The 16,141-nt window shown below is 43.9% G+C and overlaps 2 protein-coding genes across 2 annotated transcripts in view; both read right to left on the reverse strand.

The window, feature by feature from the left end:
- Nucleotides 1-595: 595 nt before the first annotated feature.
- Nucleotides 596-5,275, reverse strand: INHA (inhibin subunit alpha). Its single transcript, XM_040440321.1, has 2 exons — nt 4,811-5,275; nt 596-1,980 (listed from the first exon to the last, which is right to left on the reverse strand). The coding sequence occupies exons 1-2, from the start codon at nt 5,115-5,117 to the stop codon at nt 1,070-1,072; spliced, it is 1,218 nt and encodes a 405-aa protein (XP_040296255.1). The 5' UTR covers nt 5,118-5,275; the 3' UTR covers nt 596-1,069.
- A 5,766-nt stretch (nt 5,276-11,041) lies between these two features.
- Nucleotides 11,042-16,141, reverse strand: part of OBSL1 (obscurin like cytoskeletal adaptor 1) — a 66,333-nt gene continuing 61,233 nt past the window's right edge. Inside the window, exons 24-27 of the mRNA XM_040440710.1 lie at nt 15,897-16,001; nt 14,451-14,717; nt 12,974-13,243; nt 11,042-12,188 (exon numbers count right to left, since the gene is read on the reverse strand). Of these exons, the coding sequence (XP_040296644.1) occupies nt 12,178-12,188; nt 12,974-13,243; nt 14,451-14,717; nt 15,897-16,001 (653 nt within the window). The 3' untranslated portion in view covers nt 11,042-12,177. The remainder of the gene's footprint in view (nt 12,189-12,973; nt 13,244-14,450; nt 14,718-15,896; nt 16,002-16,141) is intronic.

Raw genomic sequence — 16,141 nt, forward strand, 5'->3', positions numbered from 1 at the left:
CCCGAGAAAGTGTATGCCTCCTGAGCTGCCAGCCTGGAATAAATCTAGCAGAACAATTAGAGCAATGAATGGGGGGATCTCTGGATTCCTTGAGAGGAACAGGGCTGGTTCTATCTTTGTAGGAAAGAGGTTGTCATGTGCTATATGATATTGGATTTTCATTTTAAAAAAAAATTATTAATCGTGGGATAACCACTTTAAGATCTGTGATTATTAATTGCACTTGCCACAAAATAATTCTGAGACAGATCTTTTATTGGAATTGTCTATAAAAAGCCAGAAAGCGAGGAAACAACAGAACCCAGAGCAGACACTGTTACAGTACAGTCTCTACATTGTAGCCACTCATGGCCAGAGATGAGCGAACTTCTGTTTTAAGTTCGGCGTCTAAAGTTCGGCTTCCGGTTAGCGGAGGATCCCGATATGGATTCCGAATTCCGTTGTGGTCCGTGGTAGCGGAATCAATAATGGTCATTATTGATTCCGCTACCACGGACCACAACGGAATTCGGAATCCATATCGGGATCCTCCGCTAACCGGAAGCCGAACTTTAGACGCCGAACTTAAAACAGAAGTTCGCTCATCTCTACTCATGGCCTCTCAGTGAGACATGTTCTCCAACACCAGTGAATGGGGGTAGATGTATCAAAACTGGTGTAAAGGAAAAAGTGGCTTAGTTGCCCATAGCAACCAGATTCCACATTTCATTCAGAGCTTTTCTGGAAAAAGAAATGTGAAATCTGCTGGAGCTGATTTATCATATGCCAAGGGCATAGATATCCTAGAAGCAAACCAAGTGGCTGCCTATGGGTCATCTAAGAGCCATCTTTAAGGCTCTGTTTACATGTGCGTTCCAAGCTTCCATCTTTTTTTGCAGGAGAATATACTGTAGCATACAGTGATTTTTTTCTGGTAACGTTCCGGACACCATTATAAGTCAGTCATCCAGGCACCTTTGACGTCTGTCATGTGACTGACCAGTCACCACTCGAGTTCTGTTTTTCTGCTCCTATGATGCCACAGAAAAACAGAATTCCATGATGCAGATGTGGACATAGGCTAAGGTATTCAGCTACAGGCACAGTCTTGAGTCAGAAGATTTGGCACAGTTTCATATCTGAAAGAGAATCCACCATCCGTAGTGGTGGTGACTCTCAAAGGCTTCATGGTGCTGGGTAGTGCAGCACAACAGTTCCCCCAGTGTAGAGCCGTGCTTAGGCCATGGTTTGGGGAGCAGGTCCCATGGCAGTAGTGGAACTGGAAGCTTCCAGGGTGAACAATCCACTGGTTCCAACCCAACTCTTCAAAGGTTATGTTGAGGGAACCACGATGACATTGTGTAGTGTCCGCACCAGGTGCTGGAGGCCTCTGCAGAAGTTCCAGAGCAGATGGAGACCATGGAATTCCTGACCTCCGACCACGTTGACTGGGATGGGTAATGTACATGAGGAAGGGGTTATGTTCAGGCTGCTCGGAGCAAGGACATGTTGGACAATGAACTAGCAGAACAAAAAGACCTCTTGTGACGTAATTCAAAAAAGCAGGGGACAGGTGAAAGACAATCCAGTCATCCATTTTCTCCACCTTGGATGTGGCCACAGTGACCTGCTCCTTCTGTGATAGCACCTGTATGTCCACCACATTATGAAGAGTCTCCTCTTTAGTGATACTTTCCTCAGGTGAAACAGAATCATCATCATCACTCAACTTGTCAGTGCCAAGGGTCGGAGACCCTTGGGGTGATAGTTCTGTCACACGGGATTGAGTAGACGGCTCAGACCTCAGAGCACTTGGGTCATCAGTTGAGAAATTCTGGTACCAAGTGAAGTTGTCTGCTGGAGACCCTCCATTGAAAAACCAGAACTGCACAGATGAGACTCGTCGACTTAAGATGTGAGGAGATGGACGGAAGATGTAGGTGAAACTGTTGCCTTCTTCTGTCTTGGGGTCCTCAAGTGTTGGAGTCTCACACAGGACATCTGCAAGAAGGTCATATAGTAAGAACTCGTACCAAGACAATTCTAGAAACATATATATTGTGGCAACCAAGGAACTGTCTAAAGGAGAAGATCCGAGAGCATCAAAATGAGGGGAACTTGTAGTGAGCAAATGTGAAATTTCACATTTGTAATATTAAGGGTATTACGGTATTCATTAGCCTGCACTGTTCCTCTGTTGCCTACCACGATACGGTCATCACATATCATGACATGTTCCATCATGTCATATTATGGAGGATTTCTCCCCAAAAAGTAATGCTCATAGGGTTGAATTTGATGCCATATGGCAGCACATGGAGTGTTTACAGCCTTCCTGGTGACGGCTTCAACATGTCTATGAGACCTGTGATGCTTCTTCTTCAGTGTAGATGGTAGAGAAAAAGCGACACCTACTGACAACTGTAGAGAACTACACTCAGTATGACGCCCCACCGCATTCCACCATCTTGGGATAACATCCGCTGTTATGTCAGTGCCAGCTTGCTGAAAACTCTGCAATATCCTTCAAAACCTATAGCCTCCATAGCCCCTTATGGACACCCAGAATACAAGGCACATGCCCAATCGGTTGCCCCCCCTCCTCCCGGCCACATTTTATTTCACCCATGGCTTAGGTAGCTTATTGGCTCTCCTTAAAGAGAACAGCTCTGTATAGAGACTTACTGGAAGTGCTCCTTGGTATGGAGAGTTATTGGCAATGCTCCAAGGGAAAACAATATGCACAGAGGTTGGAGATGCCTCTTTTTACCCTGGGCAAAAGTTCAGTTTGCTGCCCTAGCCCTGTATCTAAATAAGTGGGTTGTTAGCACCCCCTGGCATTCCGCCTCACAGGCACTAGTGGCCTCAGTCATGCACTGTCCTTGTTACACCCATGAGTCAGAGTGTATTAGGATATTCAAGATAACTCCCATATAAACCTACAAATTCCGTGGTGACCCAGTATCTTACTCTGACGTGTGGAAAGCGGTATCTCCCAGGGAAAGAGAACCATCTCGCTAGTGCCACTAGTCACTCCCTATGAGTAAAAGTCAGACTTTTTAACAAGCCTTGGAATTTGACATGGGAAAATAGCCGAGCCATATATCTGTCTGTAGACAGCTGTTTCGGGGGGCTTGACCCTCATCAGCAGGAGAAGGATTCTGGCTGCCTTGGATGCAGCTTAGGCAGGAGCATTGCCACTAAGTCTCAACACACAGCTGGTCTCTTTAAAGGGGTTGTGCCATCTCACATTATAGATTTCTTGTCTATTAGGGCTCATGCACACGACCGTTTGGCTTTTTCAGTGTTTTTCGAGGTCCGTTTTTTACGGATCCGTTGTTCCGTTTTTTGTTTCCTTTCCGTTTTTCCGGTCCGTTTTTCCGTATGCCATATACAGTATACAGTAATTACATTGAAAAAAAATGTGCTGGCATAACATTTTCAATAGATGGTTCCGCAAAAACGGAACGGATACGGAAGACATACGGATGCATTTCCGTATGTGTTCCGATTTTTTGGCGGACCTATTGACTTGAATGGAGCCAAGCACCGTGATTTGCGGACAAGAATAGGACATGTTCTATCTCTTCACGGTACGGAAATACGGAAGTACTGAAACGGAATGCACACGGAAACACCATTTTTTTTTTTCTGAACCATTGAAATGAATGGTTTACTATATGTACCGCATACTGAACTAAAAAAAACGGCCAGTATACTGAACACAAAATACTGTCGTGTGCATGAGCCCTTAGTCATGGTAAGGACAACTCCAGGGACCTATGGTAGCTCTACAGAAAGACAAACCTCTCCACGTATCTCCAACTGTAAGAATACTGGCTTTCCTTAAAGGGGCTGTCTCATCTTAGACATTGGTGGCATATCACCTGCACTCCGAGTATTAGCTGGTGTCAGGCTTGTAAGGCCAAACAATCACAATAGAAGATACCATGGCACTCAATAGAAGTTTGCATCAATAATAACGCAAGCATCCATTGAGTACCTTCTATTTTGATTATATCGCTAGGATGTGTCACCAATGTCAGATAGATGCGGCTCCCACCTCTGAGACCCACACCTATCTTCACTACTTGCCCCCAAAAGTGAAAGAGAACGCACTTAGTATGCACTCCATTTCTATGGGAGTTCCGAAAATTGCCGACCAAGCGCACTCTCCACTCACTTCAGGTTCCCCGTTCTGGAGATAGGTGTGGGTTCCAGAGGTGGGACTCGCACCTTTCTGACATTGGTGACAAATCCTAGCAATATAAACAAAATAGAAGGTACCACGGCACTCAATGGAAGCTTGTGTTACTATTGATGAAAACTTCTGCTGAGTGCCATGTTATCTTCTATTTTGATTGTTTGGCCTTATAAGCCCTCTACCTGCCACCACCTGATACTTAAGTGCAGATGACACTGTGTACAATATCCTCATGATATGCCACCAATGTCTAAGATAAGACAGCCCCTTTAAGGATAGCCAGTATTCTTACAGGTAGAGACATGTGGAGCTGTTTGTCTTTCTGAAGAGCTGCTGTAGGTCACCAGGGTTGTCCTTACCATGACTATAAGACAAGAAATCTATAATTCACTCCTTGACCATGAAGAACCACCATTTTATTAAAACAAGTAGGAGAGGCAGTAATCCTTCCCAAAAATTCAAGTGCACTTTACAGCTATGCAAGTGGTCTGGGGCCCCTGGGCAACAATGGTCATGGGCACTGTGCCAACCACCATGGTCATAATACACTTGAGTTGCATTTGACCAGCGAGGGGTTGCAATGTTAATGCATCTGATTCGAATGTCCGCCCAGCCCTGGTCACTCACCTAATGTAGGGAACAATATCACCTGAGACGTGTCCTCCAGACCATGTTCTCTCTTTTGGCTGTGTCTCTTACGTAGAATCCTCTCCTCCAACTGGATGGGACTATTTAGGGTTGGAGATGGTGTTGGGGATGTAGCGGTGGTTGGTGGAGGAGACCCCAGTGCCTCCACAATCCTTGTCTTCACCTTGTCCAGGATATACTGACGCTCGGCCTTGGGCATCTCACAACCTTGGCTTGTCTTGGCGAATGTTATGGCAAAGAACACAACAAACACCAGAACCATTGATGACATTTTCAGGTCAAACATGAACCAGATCTGATCAAATAACTTGCTTTCTTGAAGTTCACCCTTGTATATCTCTTGTGCTATACGAGATGTCACTAAGACACTAAGTCTCGCGTGTCTCAGTTCTGCCTGGGCACTGGGTATGTCATCTCTCTTGACGTCTCGCAGACCTCCTTGAATGGCCGTCTCTTCCTTAGTCCTATGAATAACTGTACATGGACTGTAGCTGTCTGTCTAAAGAAGTCTCTGTGCTTTGTGGATGTCTCAGAATGCTCTGTCCTTCTTCTGCAGATTTTTCCAATGTTATCAAAGTTGGCACGGAGAAGGTGCTGGGCACAGAAAAAACTATCTGTAACAGACGCTTGGAATGCATTGTTTGCCCCAGAGATAACGTGTCCAGACCACCCTGACCAGTCATGTTGCATGGGAACAGCCCCCCCATTTAGAGAAGACCTTGAGCCTAGTAGACAACAGACAATTTGTGTTATTATACTTACATTTAATAAATATAATGGCAAATCAGCTGTACCCAACAAATATAAAAGCAATTTATGGATCTTTTTAAAAAGTGACCCATAAAGAACCGTTTTATCGAGGCGCAGTGCTGGATTTCTCTTGGACCTTTTCTAGAGCAGCTTCTCCGTGCACCGTCACATCTTCCAGGGATTTGGACCTGGTTCAGTGGTGAGCTGTATGACCTTCCCTCATCTTTGTCTATTCTGAGGGATTGCCTTCTCTCCTGGGTTCTGTCTATATGTTTACGTCCTAAAGTGACCGATATTTCCATGAGGTTTCAGAAGTCTGTTTGTGGTTTCTTAGCGGATAAGATGTGGTAAACTCACTACCTTCATAATGGAGCTGAAAGAAAGTTTCCTGTGGGATTGAGCGGCGAAGAGGGTTATTATCTATCAATTCTTTCTCTAGTAACGTGTGGCTTTTTTATTTTATTCTTTATTAACAAAGTTGCAGTGAGTGCAGCTCTGGAGTATAATACAGGATGTAACTCAGGATCAGTACAGGATAAGTAATGTAATGTATGTACACAGTGACTGCACCAGCAGAATAGTGAGTGCAGCTCTGAAGTATAATACAGGATGTAACTCAGGATCAGTACAGGATAAGTAATGTATGTACACAGTGACTGCACCAGCAGAATAGTGAGTGCAGCTCTGGAGTATAATACAGGATGTAACTCAGGATCAGTACAGGATAAGTAATGTATGTACACAGTGACTCCAGCAGCAGAATAGTGAGTGCAGCTCTGGAGTATAATACAGGATGTAACTCAGGATCAGTACAGGATAAGTAATGTAATGTATGTACACAGTGACTCCACCAGCAGAATGGTGAGTGCAGCTCTGGAGTATAATACAGATGTAACTCAGGATCAGTACAGGAGAAGTAATGTATGTACACAGTGACTGCACCAGCAGAATAGTGAGTGCAGCTCTGGAGTATAATACAGGATGTAACTCAGGATCAGTACAGGATAAGTAATGTATGTACACAGTGACTGCACCAGCAGAATAGTGAGTGCAGCTCTGGAGTATAATACAGGATGTAACTCAGGATCAGTACAGGATAAGTAATGTATGTACACAGTGACTCCACCAGCAGAATAGTGAGTGCAGCTCTGGAGTATAATACAGGATGTAACTCAGGATCAGTACAGGATAAGTAATGTATGTACACAGTGACTCCAGCAGCAGAATAGTGAGTGCAGCTCTGGAGTATAATACAGGATGTAACTCAGGATCAGTACAGGATAAGTAATGTAATGTATGTACACAGTGACTCCACCAGCAGAATAGTGAGTGCAGCTCTGGAGTATAATACAGATGTAACTCAGGATCAGTACAGGAGAAGTAATGTAATGTATGTACACAGTGACTCCACCAGCAGAATAGTGAGTGCAGCTCTGGAGTATAATACAGGATGTAACTCAGGATCAGTACAGGATAAGTGATGTAATGTATGTATACAGTGACTGCACCAGCAGAATAGTGAGTGCAGCTCTGGAGTATAATACAGGATGTAACTCAGGATCAGTACAGGATATGTAATGTATGTACACAGTGACTGCACCAGCATAATAGTGAGTGCAGCTCTGGAGTATAATACAGGATGTAATTCAGGATCAGTACAGGATAAGTAATGTATGTACACAGTGACTGCACCAGCAGAATAGTGAGTGCAGCTCTGGAGTATAATACAGGATGTAGCCCAGGATCAGTACAGGATAAGTAATGTAATGTATGTACACAGTGACTGCACCAGCAGAATAGTGAGTGCAGCTCTGGAGTATAATACAGGATGTAACTCAGGATCAGTACAGGATAAGTAATGTATGCACACATTGACTGCGCCAGCAGAATAGTGAGTGCAGCTCTGGAGTATAATACAGGATGTAACTCAGGATCAGTACAGGATATGTAATGTATGTACACAGTGACTGCACCAGCAGAATAGTGAGTGCAGCTCTGGAGTATAATACAGGATGTAACTCAGGATCAGTACAGGATAAGTAATGTATGTACACAGTGACTCCACCAGCAGAATAGTGAGTGCAGCTCTGGAGTATAATACAGGATGTAACTAAGGGTCAGTACAGGATAAGTAATGTATGTACACAGTGACTGCACCAGCATAATAGTGAGTGCAGCTCTGGAGTATAATACAGGATGTAATTCAGGATCAGTACAGGATAAGTAATGTATGTACACAGTGACTGCACCAGCAGAATAGTGAGTGCAGCTCTGGAGTATAATACAGGATGTAACCCAGGATCAGTACAGGATAAGTAATGTAATGTATGTACACAGTGACTGCACCAGCAGAATAGTGAGTGCAGCTCTGGAGTATAATACAGGATGTAACTCAGGATCAGTACAGGATAAGTAATGTATGCACACATTGACTGCGCCAGCAGAATAGTGAGTGCAGCTCTGGAGTATAATACAGTATAAAAATGTCATCCTGTATTAAACATCATCACTCCTGGTCCTGTCAATCCAAGTGGAGAAGGTGTGGCAGCTGCAGAGAGAGCAGAGCCTCATTTTGCATATATTTAAACTTTATGTTTCTCAGTAATGCGGGCACATATGAACATGGGACCAACACAGATGCATTCAGCTGCCAAGTGCACATATAACTGGCCAGTCAGTGTCATAGGTACAAAACTGCTGACAGATGCCCTTTAAGGAGCACAGGCAAGACTGGCTCTTTCGCTGGATGTGCACTTTAAGAACAAGACAACAAGATGTTAGAAATAATGAACGGACAATGCAGCTGCTGGTGTAAGAACACAGACAACCTGCATAATCTCACTTATCAAGGCCATTAGGCCCGTAACCTGTCCTACAAGGCAAGACGCCAGTAGCAGATTACCAAACCCTCACCCAGATATTCTGGAGGAACATTTCATGCACATTGCTCAGTGTTTGGCAGTGAGTTTTTCACTGACTACATACATCACGGGTGTCAAACACAAGGCCCGCGGGCCGAATCCGGCCCGCCAGACCTCGTCATGTGGCCCGCGTAGCCGCAGGCGGCCCCCGCTCCTCCCGGCTCCTGTATCAGGTGTATCGCATAAGGAGCGCTGTGTATTACCGGTACTTACAACTACAAGCGCTCGCCGAGAGGCTGGGAGGACGGGCGCTGGCAGTGTGAGTCATACGTCACGCGCCTGCGCCGCCCACTTTATGAATGAAGCAGGCGCGTGACGTATGACTCACGCTGCCAGCGCCTGTCCTCCTGGCCTGCCTCCTGCCTCCTCTTTGCTACCTACAGAGCGGCGAGCGCTTGTAGTTGTAAGTACCGTAATACACAGCGCTCCTTATGCGATTACATACAATTACAATTAACTATTAGACATAGGATTATACAGTGAGCGGGGCCCGTGTAGTAGAATAGTCACTGCACGGGCCCCGCTGTCATTATAAAAGCAGATGCCGGCCCCTAGCCCGTGTATTGGGGGTCATTCACACTACAGGGACACTTATGGAGGGGATCTGTGGATGACACATAGCATAAGATGCTATATATGTGTCATCCACAGATCCCCCCCATAACTGTCATACACAGATCCCCCATAAGTGTCACCCACAGATCCCCCATAAGTGTCACCCACAGATCCCCCATAAGTGTCACCCACAGATCCCCCATAAGTGTCACCCACAGATCCCCCATAAGTGTCACCCACAGATCCCCCATAAGTGTCACCCACAGATCCCCCATAAGTGTCACCCACAGATCCCCCATAAGTGTCACCCACAGATCCCCCATAAGTGTCACCCACAGATCCCCCATAAGTGTCACCCACAGATCCCCCATAAGTGTCACCCACAGATCCCCCATAAGTGTCACCCACAGATCCCCCATAAGTGTCACCCACAGATCCCCCATAAGTGTCACCCACAGATCCCCCATAAGTGTCACCCTCAGATCCCCCATAAGTGTCACCACAGATCCCCCATAAGTGTCACCACAGATCCCCCATAAGTGTCACCCACAGATCCCCCATAACAGTGCGTCACCCACAGATCCCCCATAACAGTGCGTCACCCACAGATCCCCCATAACAGTGCCACCCACAGATCCCCCATAAGTGTCACCCACAGATCCCCCATAACAGTGCCATCCACAGATCCCCCATAACAGTGCCACCCACAGACCACAATTAGTTCAAAACCCACCAAAAGCACACCTTTTGGTTCAAATTTTTTTTTTCTTATTTTCCTCCTCAAAAACCTAGGTGCGTCTTATGGGCCGGTGCGTCTTATAGGGCGAAAAATACGGTAACCCTTACAGTTCTGGAATGTGTTGGATAACACTGACAGCATTATGTCAGTGTTATCCAACACGTTCCAGAACTGTAAGGGTTACATAGCATCATAAATCAGTATAATGCTATGTGACCCCAGTCAGCGCTTGCAGGTCAGGCCGGGACCGGCCCTTTGAGGGGGACCAAACTGCTGATGCGGCCCCCGACGAATTTGAGTTTGACACCCCTGACATACATTATATGAAAGCATGGACGTAACTATAACCATAGAATAGGTCTCACTAAGCGACTGCAAAACGTACCACACCTTTTTAGTCCAAAAGTCTATTCTCATATCTGGATAGCAGATTTGGCTGCCTGCAGATACCACTAGGGGGAGCTCGCTGAATATGGTTCATATAAACTGGTGGGCAACTGTATAGATACATTTGCAGAGAGCTCCCCCTAGGGGTGTCTCTAGGTGGCCCTCTTCTACTGTGTAATGGCAAAAATGGGAAGCAGTTCAGAGCTGTGTCCCACTTCTCAAGGCTGAACAGCAGGTGCATACCCTGCCTCTATGTTAAGTCCACCGCCCCATGGAAACTGCCTGTAATATTCCAAAAGAAAAGACAGGCGATCAGATGGACAAGTTTATTAGGCCAAAAACTTTGAGAACGCAGGTGGAGAGACATGTAGAGAAAGTCACAGCAGTGTGATAACACATTAGCTCCAAACAGTCAGCCCCCCAAATACACAGTTATCCCTTCCCTGTCTGTGAGTGCAATATTCCTTTATTTCAAAAAATATATATATATATTTGGAATTTCTGTAAATCATTATTTCCCTTCTCTAAGGAACACGTCATAAGCCATATTCTGTGTTGTAAATCTCTACTTAAAGGGGAAGTCCAGCCAAAATCATCTTCTAGGTCGTAGCTACATATGAGATCACATTGGTGAAGTCTGAGTGGCCATCACTAATAGGGTATTATAGAGTGCTATTACTGGAAATCGAAAGATATGTTCACACATCAGATTAAAATCTGATTTGTATTTTCACAACAGAATTCTAAGGCTATACCCTTGCATTCTGCTGAGGTTGTGCAGGAGGTCCACAGGAGCTCTGTACAAGGATTAGTCAAATTATGATACCACGGGGCTAATCCCTGTGTCACTTATTTCTGCAGCTGATTTTCTTCTCTACCGTGCAGCCACAGATATTTCCGGAACCATGGGACAGGGTTGCTAAAACCCCATAGACATGCAGTTGGTGTGGATTGATAGAGAATTTCATGCGGCTTTCTATATGGTGTAAAAATTTTTTTCCTTTTTCTCACTGATTCCACTAGAAAAAGCCATGGATCAGACACACTGAATGGGTCTAATTTTCACGAGGATCCGCCAGCACAGACGCTGCACAAATGCGGCAGAAATCGCAGTGTCCGCCTCTGATTTCTGGCGTGGATCCTCAATTGAAAATCCAGAGCCTATCATTATGGATATAAGGAGTGGTCCTAGATCAAAGACTTCACCAGTATGAACTTCCATGGTCTGAAAACTGGAAATCCCACTTCAAGAGCAATGTCTCAAACATCCAACTCTATGCTATATATGAGACCAAAACCAAAGGACATATCAGGGATGGATATCTCCAAGTAATTAAGAGGCTGTTTTCATAGGTGACTCTTAGACGCTGTGCCCTCAAAACTAGTCGCTAGCCATCATCCTATTGATCTGGAGGCATTCCACAGTGGAATGTGACTACTAAATCTTGCAGTGGACCCTTTACCTCCAAATGACAGATGTGACTGATAGGCCTTGGTCACACGTGTCCTTCCAAGCGTAAGATCGATTGGTGAGATTTTGGTGTCTGTGACCCTGTGACTAAACTCTAGCTCCGTAGCTGTTAAAAAAAAACTCAACACACCCATGTCTGAAGAGCACATTGTACAAAAAGTTTTTGTGTTGGTTGACTACATTCCCCTTTGTCATCCGTTCTCTCATACTCCTGTGTCTCCTTGAGTCATTCCATTGGCACCTTCTAGTTGTCCTTGTTTCCATTCACTGGTCGCTCTGATGGTCTAGATATACTGCTCCATTTTTCTCGCTGTCTTCCAGGTGGGAGGGACGGGTGGAAATGGTTTAGAGTAAGGTTCAAAAATAAATACAAGGGTCTAGAACCCACACCTAAAGACTTAAGAAAAGCTTGGCTTCAACCGAGCCTTGGCATTTGGCACTGGTATGAGCACTGCTCTACCTAATCTGGGGCTGGGATGTGAGGAACATGAGACAATGCAGGCGGTTACACAGGCACATCTTCCTATTGTTCTTCTGAAAGACAAAAGCGAAGAAGATACGTTAGTATATAGGTGCTTCTTTCTAGGCCCCAGTAAGGACAATAGGCAAAGTGAATGGGGAATGAACAATCGCAATAACGATTTTCCTGCCGCTCCCCCGATTCCCTTTAAATGATCACCGACCAACTTGTATATGGTCGATTGGCACTAGATTGGCGGTTAAGTTGCCCCATGTAAAAGGAACCTAGCTCAGAGACATTGGTAAATAGAAAGGAAAGGCGGTAGGGGGTACTGAGGGAGCCAGTGAGGTGATCTACCCCTTGTGTTATAATATATCCATGGTGAATCCCTAAACTTCAAAAATCCAATATGGTGAACCAATCTCCTAAACAACTTTGGGCTGGATCTCTAGACTACCAGATGATCCTCCAGTGGACCGAGGCTCTGACACAATAAGTTCCAGCCACAGAAAGTTCAATTTGAAGCCAATCACTTGTCATTAGGTTCTGTACAGATGGAGGGTACTCCATCAATACAGAACATTAGGATCTTCTCTGGTGGACCTTATTCCTTCCGTGCTCCCAAAAATTCAAATCCACACCTGATCAGGGAAGTGAATGTGGGTCTATTAACCCCTGTGGGTACACCATGTTTGGAAAGACTTCAGAGTTAATAATATGGGCACATAAAATAAGTATAGACTGTAAGTTGAGCACAAGGGCTGTGTGGGGAGATCATGTTGTATGCCTTTGACTGGAATGTGTTCAGGACGTATACACAGATATGGTCCTTTCGCTGTATATGGAGTGATCTGCATACCTTGTACAATCAGCTGTGCTTCTGAACGTGTTTTTCCAGCTGTAAATCTCACAGTTCCAGACATTTCAGGACAGGTGTTCTGTAGGGTAAGCTTGTGTCGGTTCCCCCTGGCCTCGATAATGATGTCACCTCCATTGTGCAGCATGACCCCATTTAGACTCCACTGTGGTGGTCTGGACAGAGGAATGGACGCCTCACACTCGAAACAAGCATCATCGGGGGCGGTCACTTTTACATTTCTCAGACATTTATATAGTTGGATGGCTAAACCTGAAACAGACCAGTGCAAAGAGACAACAAGCTTATTTTTTGCTCCAGGATCTTTATCAGTGCCTTAAGTGGATTTTCCAGGACCCAGTGGGTCCAGCAAATCTACCTTACCTACACATAACTTGCCTATAGGATAACATTTTGTAACATGGTTTCTGGTAAAGTACTGGAGGGGGAGTGTATCTCACAATGCTTCTTCAGCAAAGTGAAGTCTGCTGAGGTCCTTTTCTCAAATATGTCTTGTGGGCTGGATATTTTATGGAATGGCAGGTAAGTTTGGTAGAGGGACTTGCCATTCCCTCTTTACTCCAGTTCAAAATTTTTATGTAGCCAATTGCAACTCAGGTGCATGTGCTGGGCTCGTTACTAGGGGAATAAAGACAGGGCTGGAAGGCTCAATCAGGGTCAGAGCTTGGAAGCTGCTTGACCTGCTGGCTGTGTAAAGCCTAATCTTCCATTGTTCTTCTGAGTTAATAGGGGAGGAAACCTATGTTTAGTTAGTGCCCAGACAAGCAGGTATTTTCATTATGTTTGTGGTTCCTGTGGATTGCTCAAAGTGACTGCGTTTCTTTGGCTGCCATTGTGTTTTTGGTGAAAATAAAATGTATTTGTCTTTTAAACTTTGGAAGCCTGTGACTGATGTCATTGCCAACCCCACCCACGGATCCCGATAGTTTGTAATATGCTTCGACCTCCCAGGAACCCAGTCACTTGACACTCCGGTTCTAAAAATCCAGGTGCCACAGACCATGTTGCCAGCCTGGACTATGAATGGGAAATCACTTCCGCTGTGGATGCAGCAAGAACTATTCCTCTATCTGGCGCATTCGTGGATGAGGTGGATGCAGAGAGTTTGTTCAGAGAGAGGAATAGTTCTGGCCCTATCTACAGTGGAAGTGACATCCCATTCATAGCCTAGGTCAGAAAACTGGTAAAGGAAGTTACGTTGGTAGAAGCTGGATTTTGACATGTGACTGTCTTCCTAAGTGGCCAAACCACGTGAGTTCAGAGCATTGAGAATATTACAAACTTTAAAGCATGCTTGTAGAAAATCTTCAAGCAATGGTAACTGGCCGAAACTTATTTTAATGTATGCTAAAAGCCCTTCTAGTATGCTGTAAAATAATATATACAATATACTACACTGTATTACACATGACTAGTGGGGTTGGCATCTCTCAAATTTAGCCTAGCTTTTAGTGCTCACCCTCCACTAGTAATCGGGCCGAGCTCTGGCCTCCTGTGGTCTTCATCGTATAGATGTCTTCATCTTCAGAGCCCACGTCATTGATGAGCAATGTACGATAAGCGTCCTCACTGGTGAACTGATACTTGTCTGAAGGAAGAATGACTTCACTGCCTTTCAGCCAAGTGACTCGAGCTCGGGCCGGACTGACCTTGCATTCAAATATCACACGATGACCTTGTAGAGCCGTCTTGTCCCTCAGTGATTTTACAATGCGGACCGGTAACTCTAGAGGAAGATTATATCAGACTGATATCAAAACTCAATGGAAATTATAGAGAGTACTGAGGGACAGAAATGAACACCAAACTGATGACACCTCTAGACTGGTAACTATGGTATTATGTACTATTGTTGTACATAGGAGGCAGTATTATAGTAGTTATATTTCTGTATATAGGAGCAGTATTATAGTAGTTATATTCTTGTACATAGGAGCAGTATTATAGTAGTTATATTCTTGTACATAGGGAGCAGTATTATAGTAGTTATATTCTTGTACATAGGAGGCAGTATTATAGTAGTTATATTTCTGTATATAGGAGCAGTATTATAGTAGTTATATTCTTGTACATAGGAGCAGTATTATAGTAGTTATATTCTTGTACATAGGAGCAGTATTATAGTAGTTATATTCTTGTACATAGGAGGCAGTATTATAGTAGTTATATTCTTGTACATAGGAGCAGTATTATAGTAGTTATATTCTTGTACATAGGAGGCAGTATTATAGTAGTTATATTCTTTTACATAGGAGGCAGTATTATAGTAGTTATATTCTTGTACATAGGAGCAGTATTATAGTAGTTATATTCTTGTACATAGGAGCAGTATTATAGTAGTTATATTCTTGTACATAGGAGCAGTATTATTGTAGTTATAGTCTTGTACATAGGAGCAGTATTATAGTAGTTATATTCTTGTACATAGGAGCAGTATTATAGTAGTTATATTCTTGTACATAGGAGGCAGTATTATAGTAGTTATATTCTTTTACATAGGAGGCAGTATTATAGTAGTTATATTCTTGTACATAGGAGCAGTATTATAGTAGTTATATTCTTGTACATAGGAGCAGTATTATTGTAGTTATAGTCTTGTACATAGGAGCAGTATTATAGTAGTTATATTCTTGTACATAGGAGCAGTATTATTGTAGTTATATTCTTGTACATAGGAGCAATATTATAGTTATATTCATGTAAGTAGGAATAAATATTTTGAATACACTGAACTAGTGTCATACAGTCATCCACCAAAAATGCCTTGGAAAGCAACAACCAATGTTCTGTGCCATGTTATATTATGGTGTCTGGAGTTACTGTTGCACTGATTGCTGAATTTCTTGATTTGGAAAGGTTTAATCTGCTGAAGAAACTTGCATACAGAGGAGATTTTGCTTCTCACCTTTGACTTTGAGTTTAGCTCTTGACTCTACTCTTCTTGCTCGAAAGAAAATTTCTCCAGAGTCTTCACATTGAGCCCCACAAATAAGGAGAAAGTGTCTCCTTCCTACAGAAGCATGAAATACATTGCAGTGTTTAACGTTCTGGGAAAGTGATCTGTTAGACGTTGTTAGGTTTTCCATTAATTTTGTCTTTTCAATTGAATGTAAAAGATCAGAGTTTTGGTCAAGATAGCTCTCAACTAAA

This window comes from Bufo bufo, chromosome 7 (assembly GCF_905171765.1).
Source record: "Bufo bufo chromosome 7, aBufBuf1.1, whole genome shotgun sequence".
Taxonomy (NCBI): Eukaryota; Metazoa; Chordata; class Amphibia; order Anura; family Bufonidae; genus Bufo; species Bufo bufo.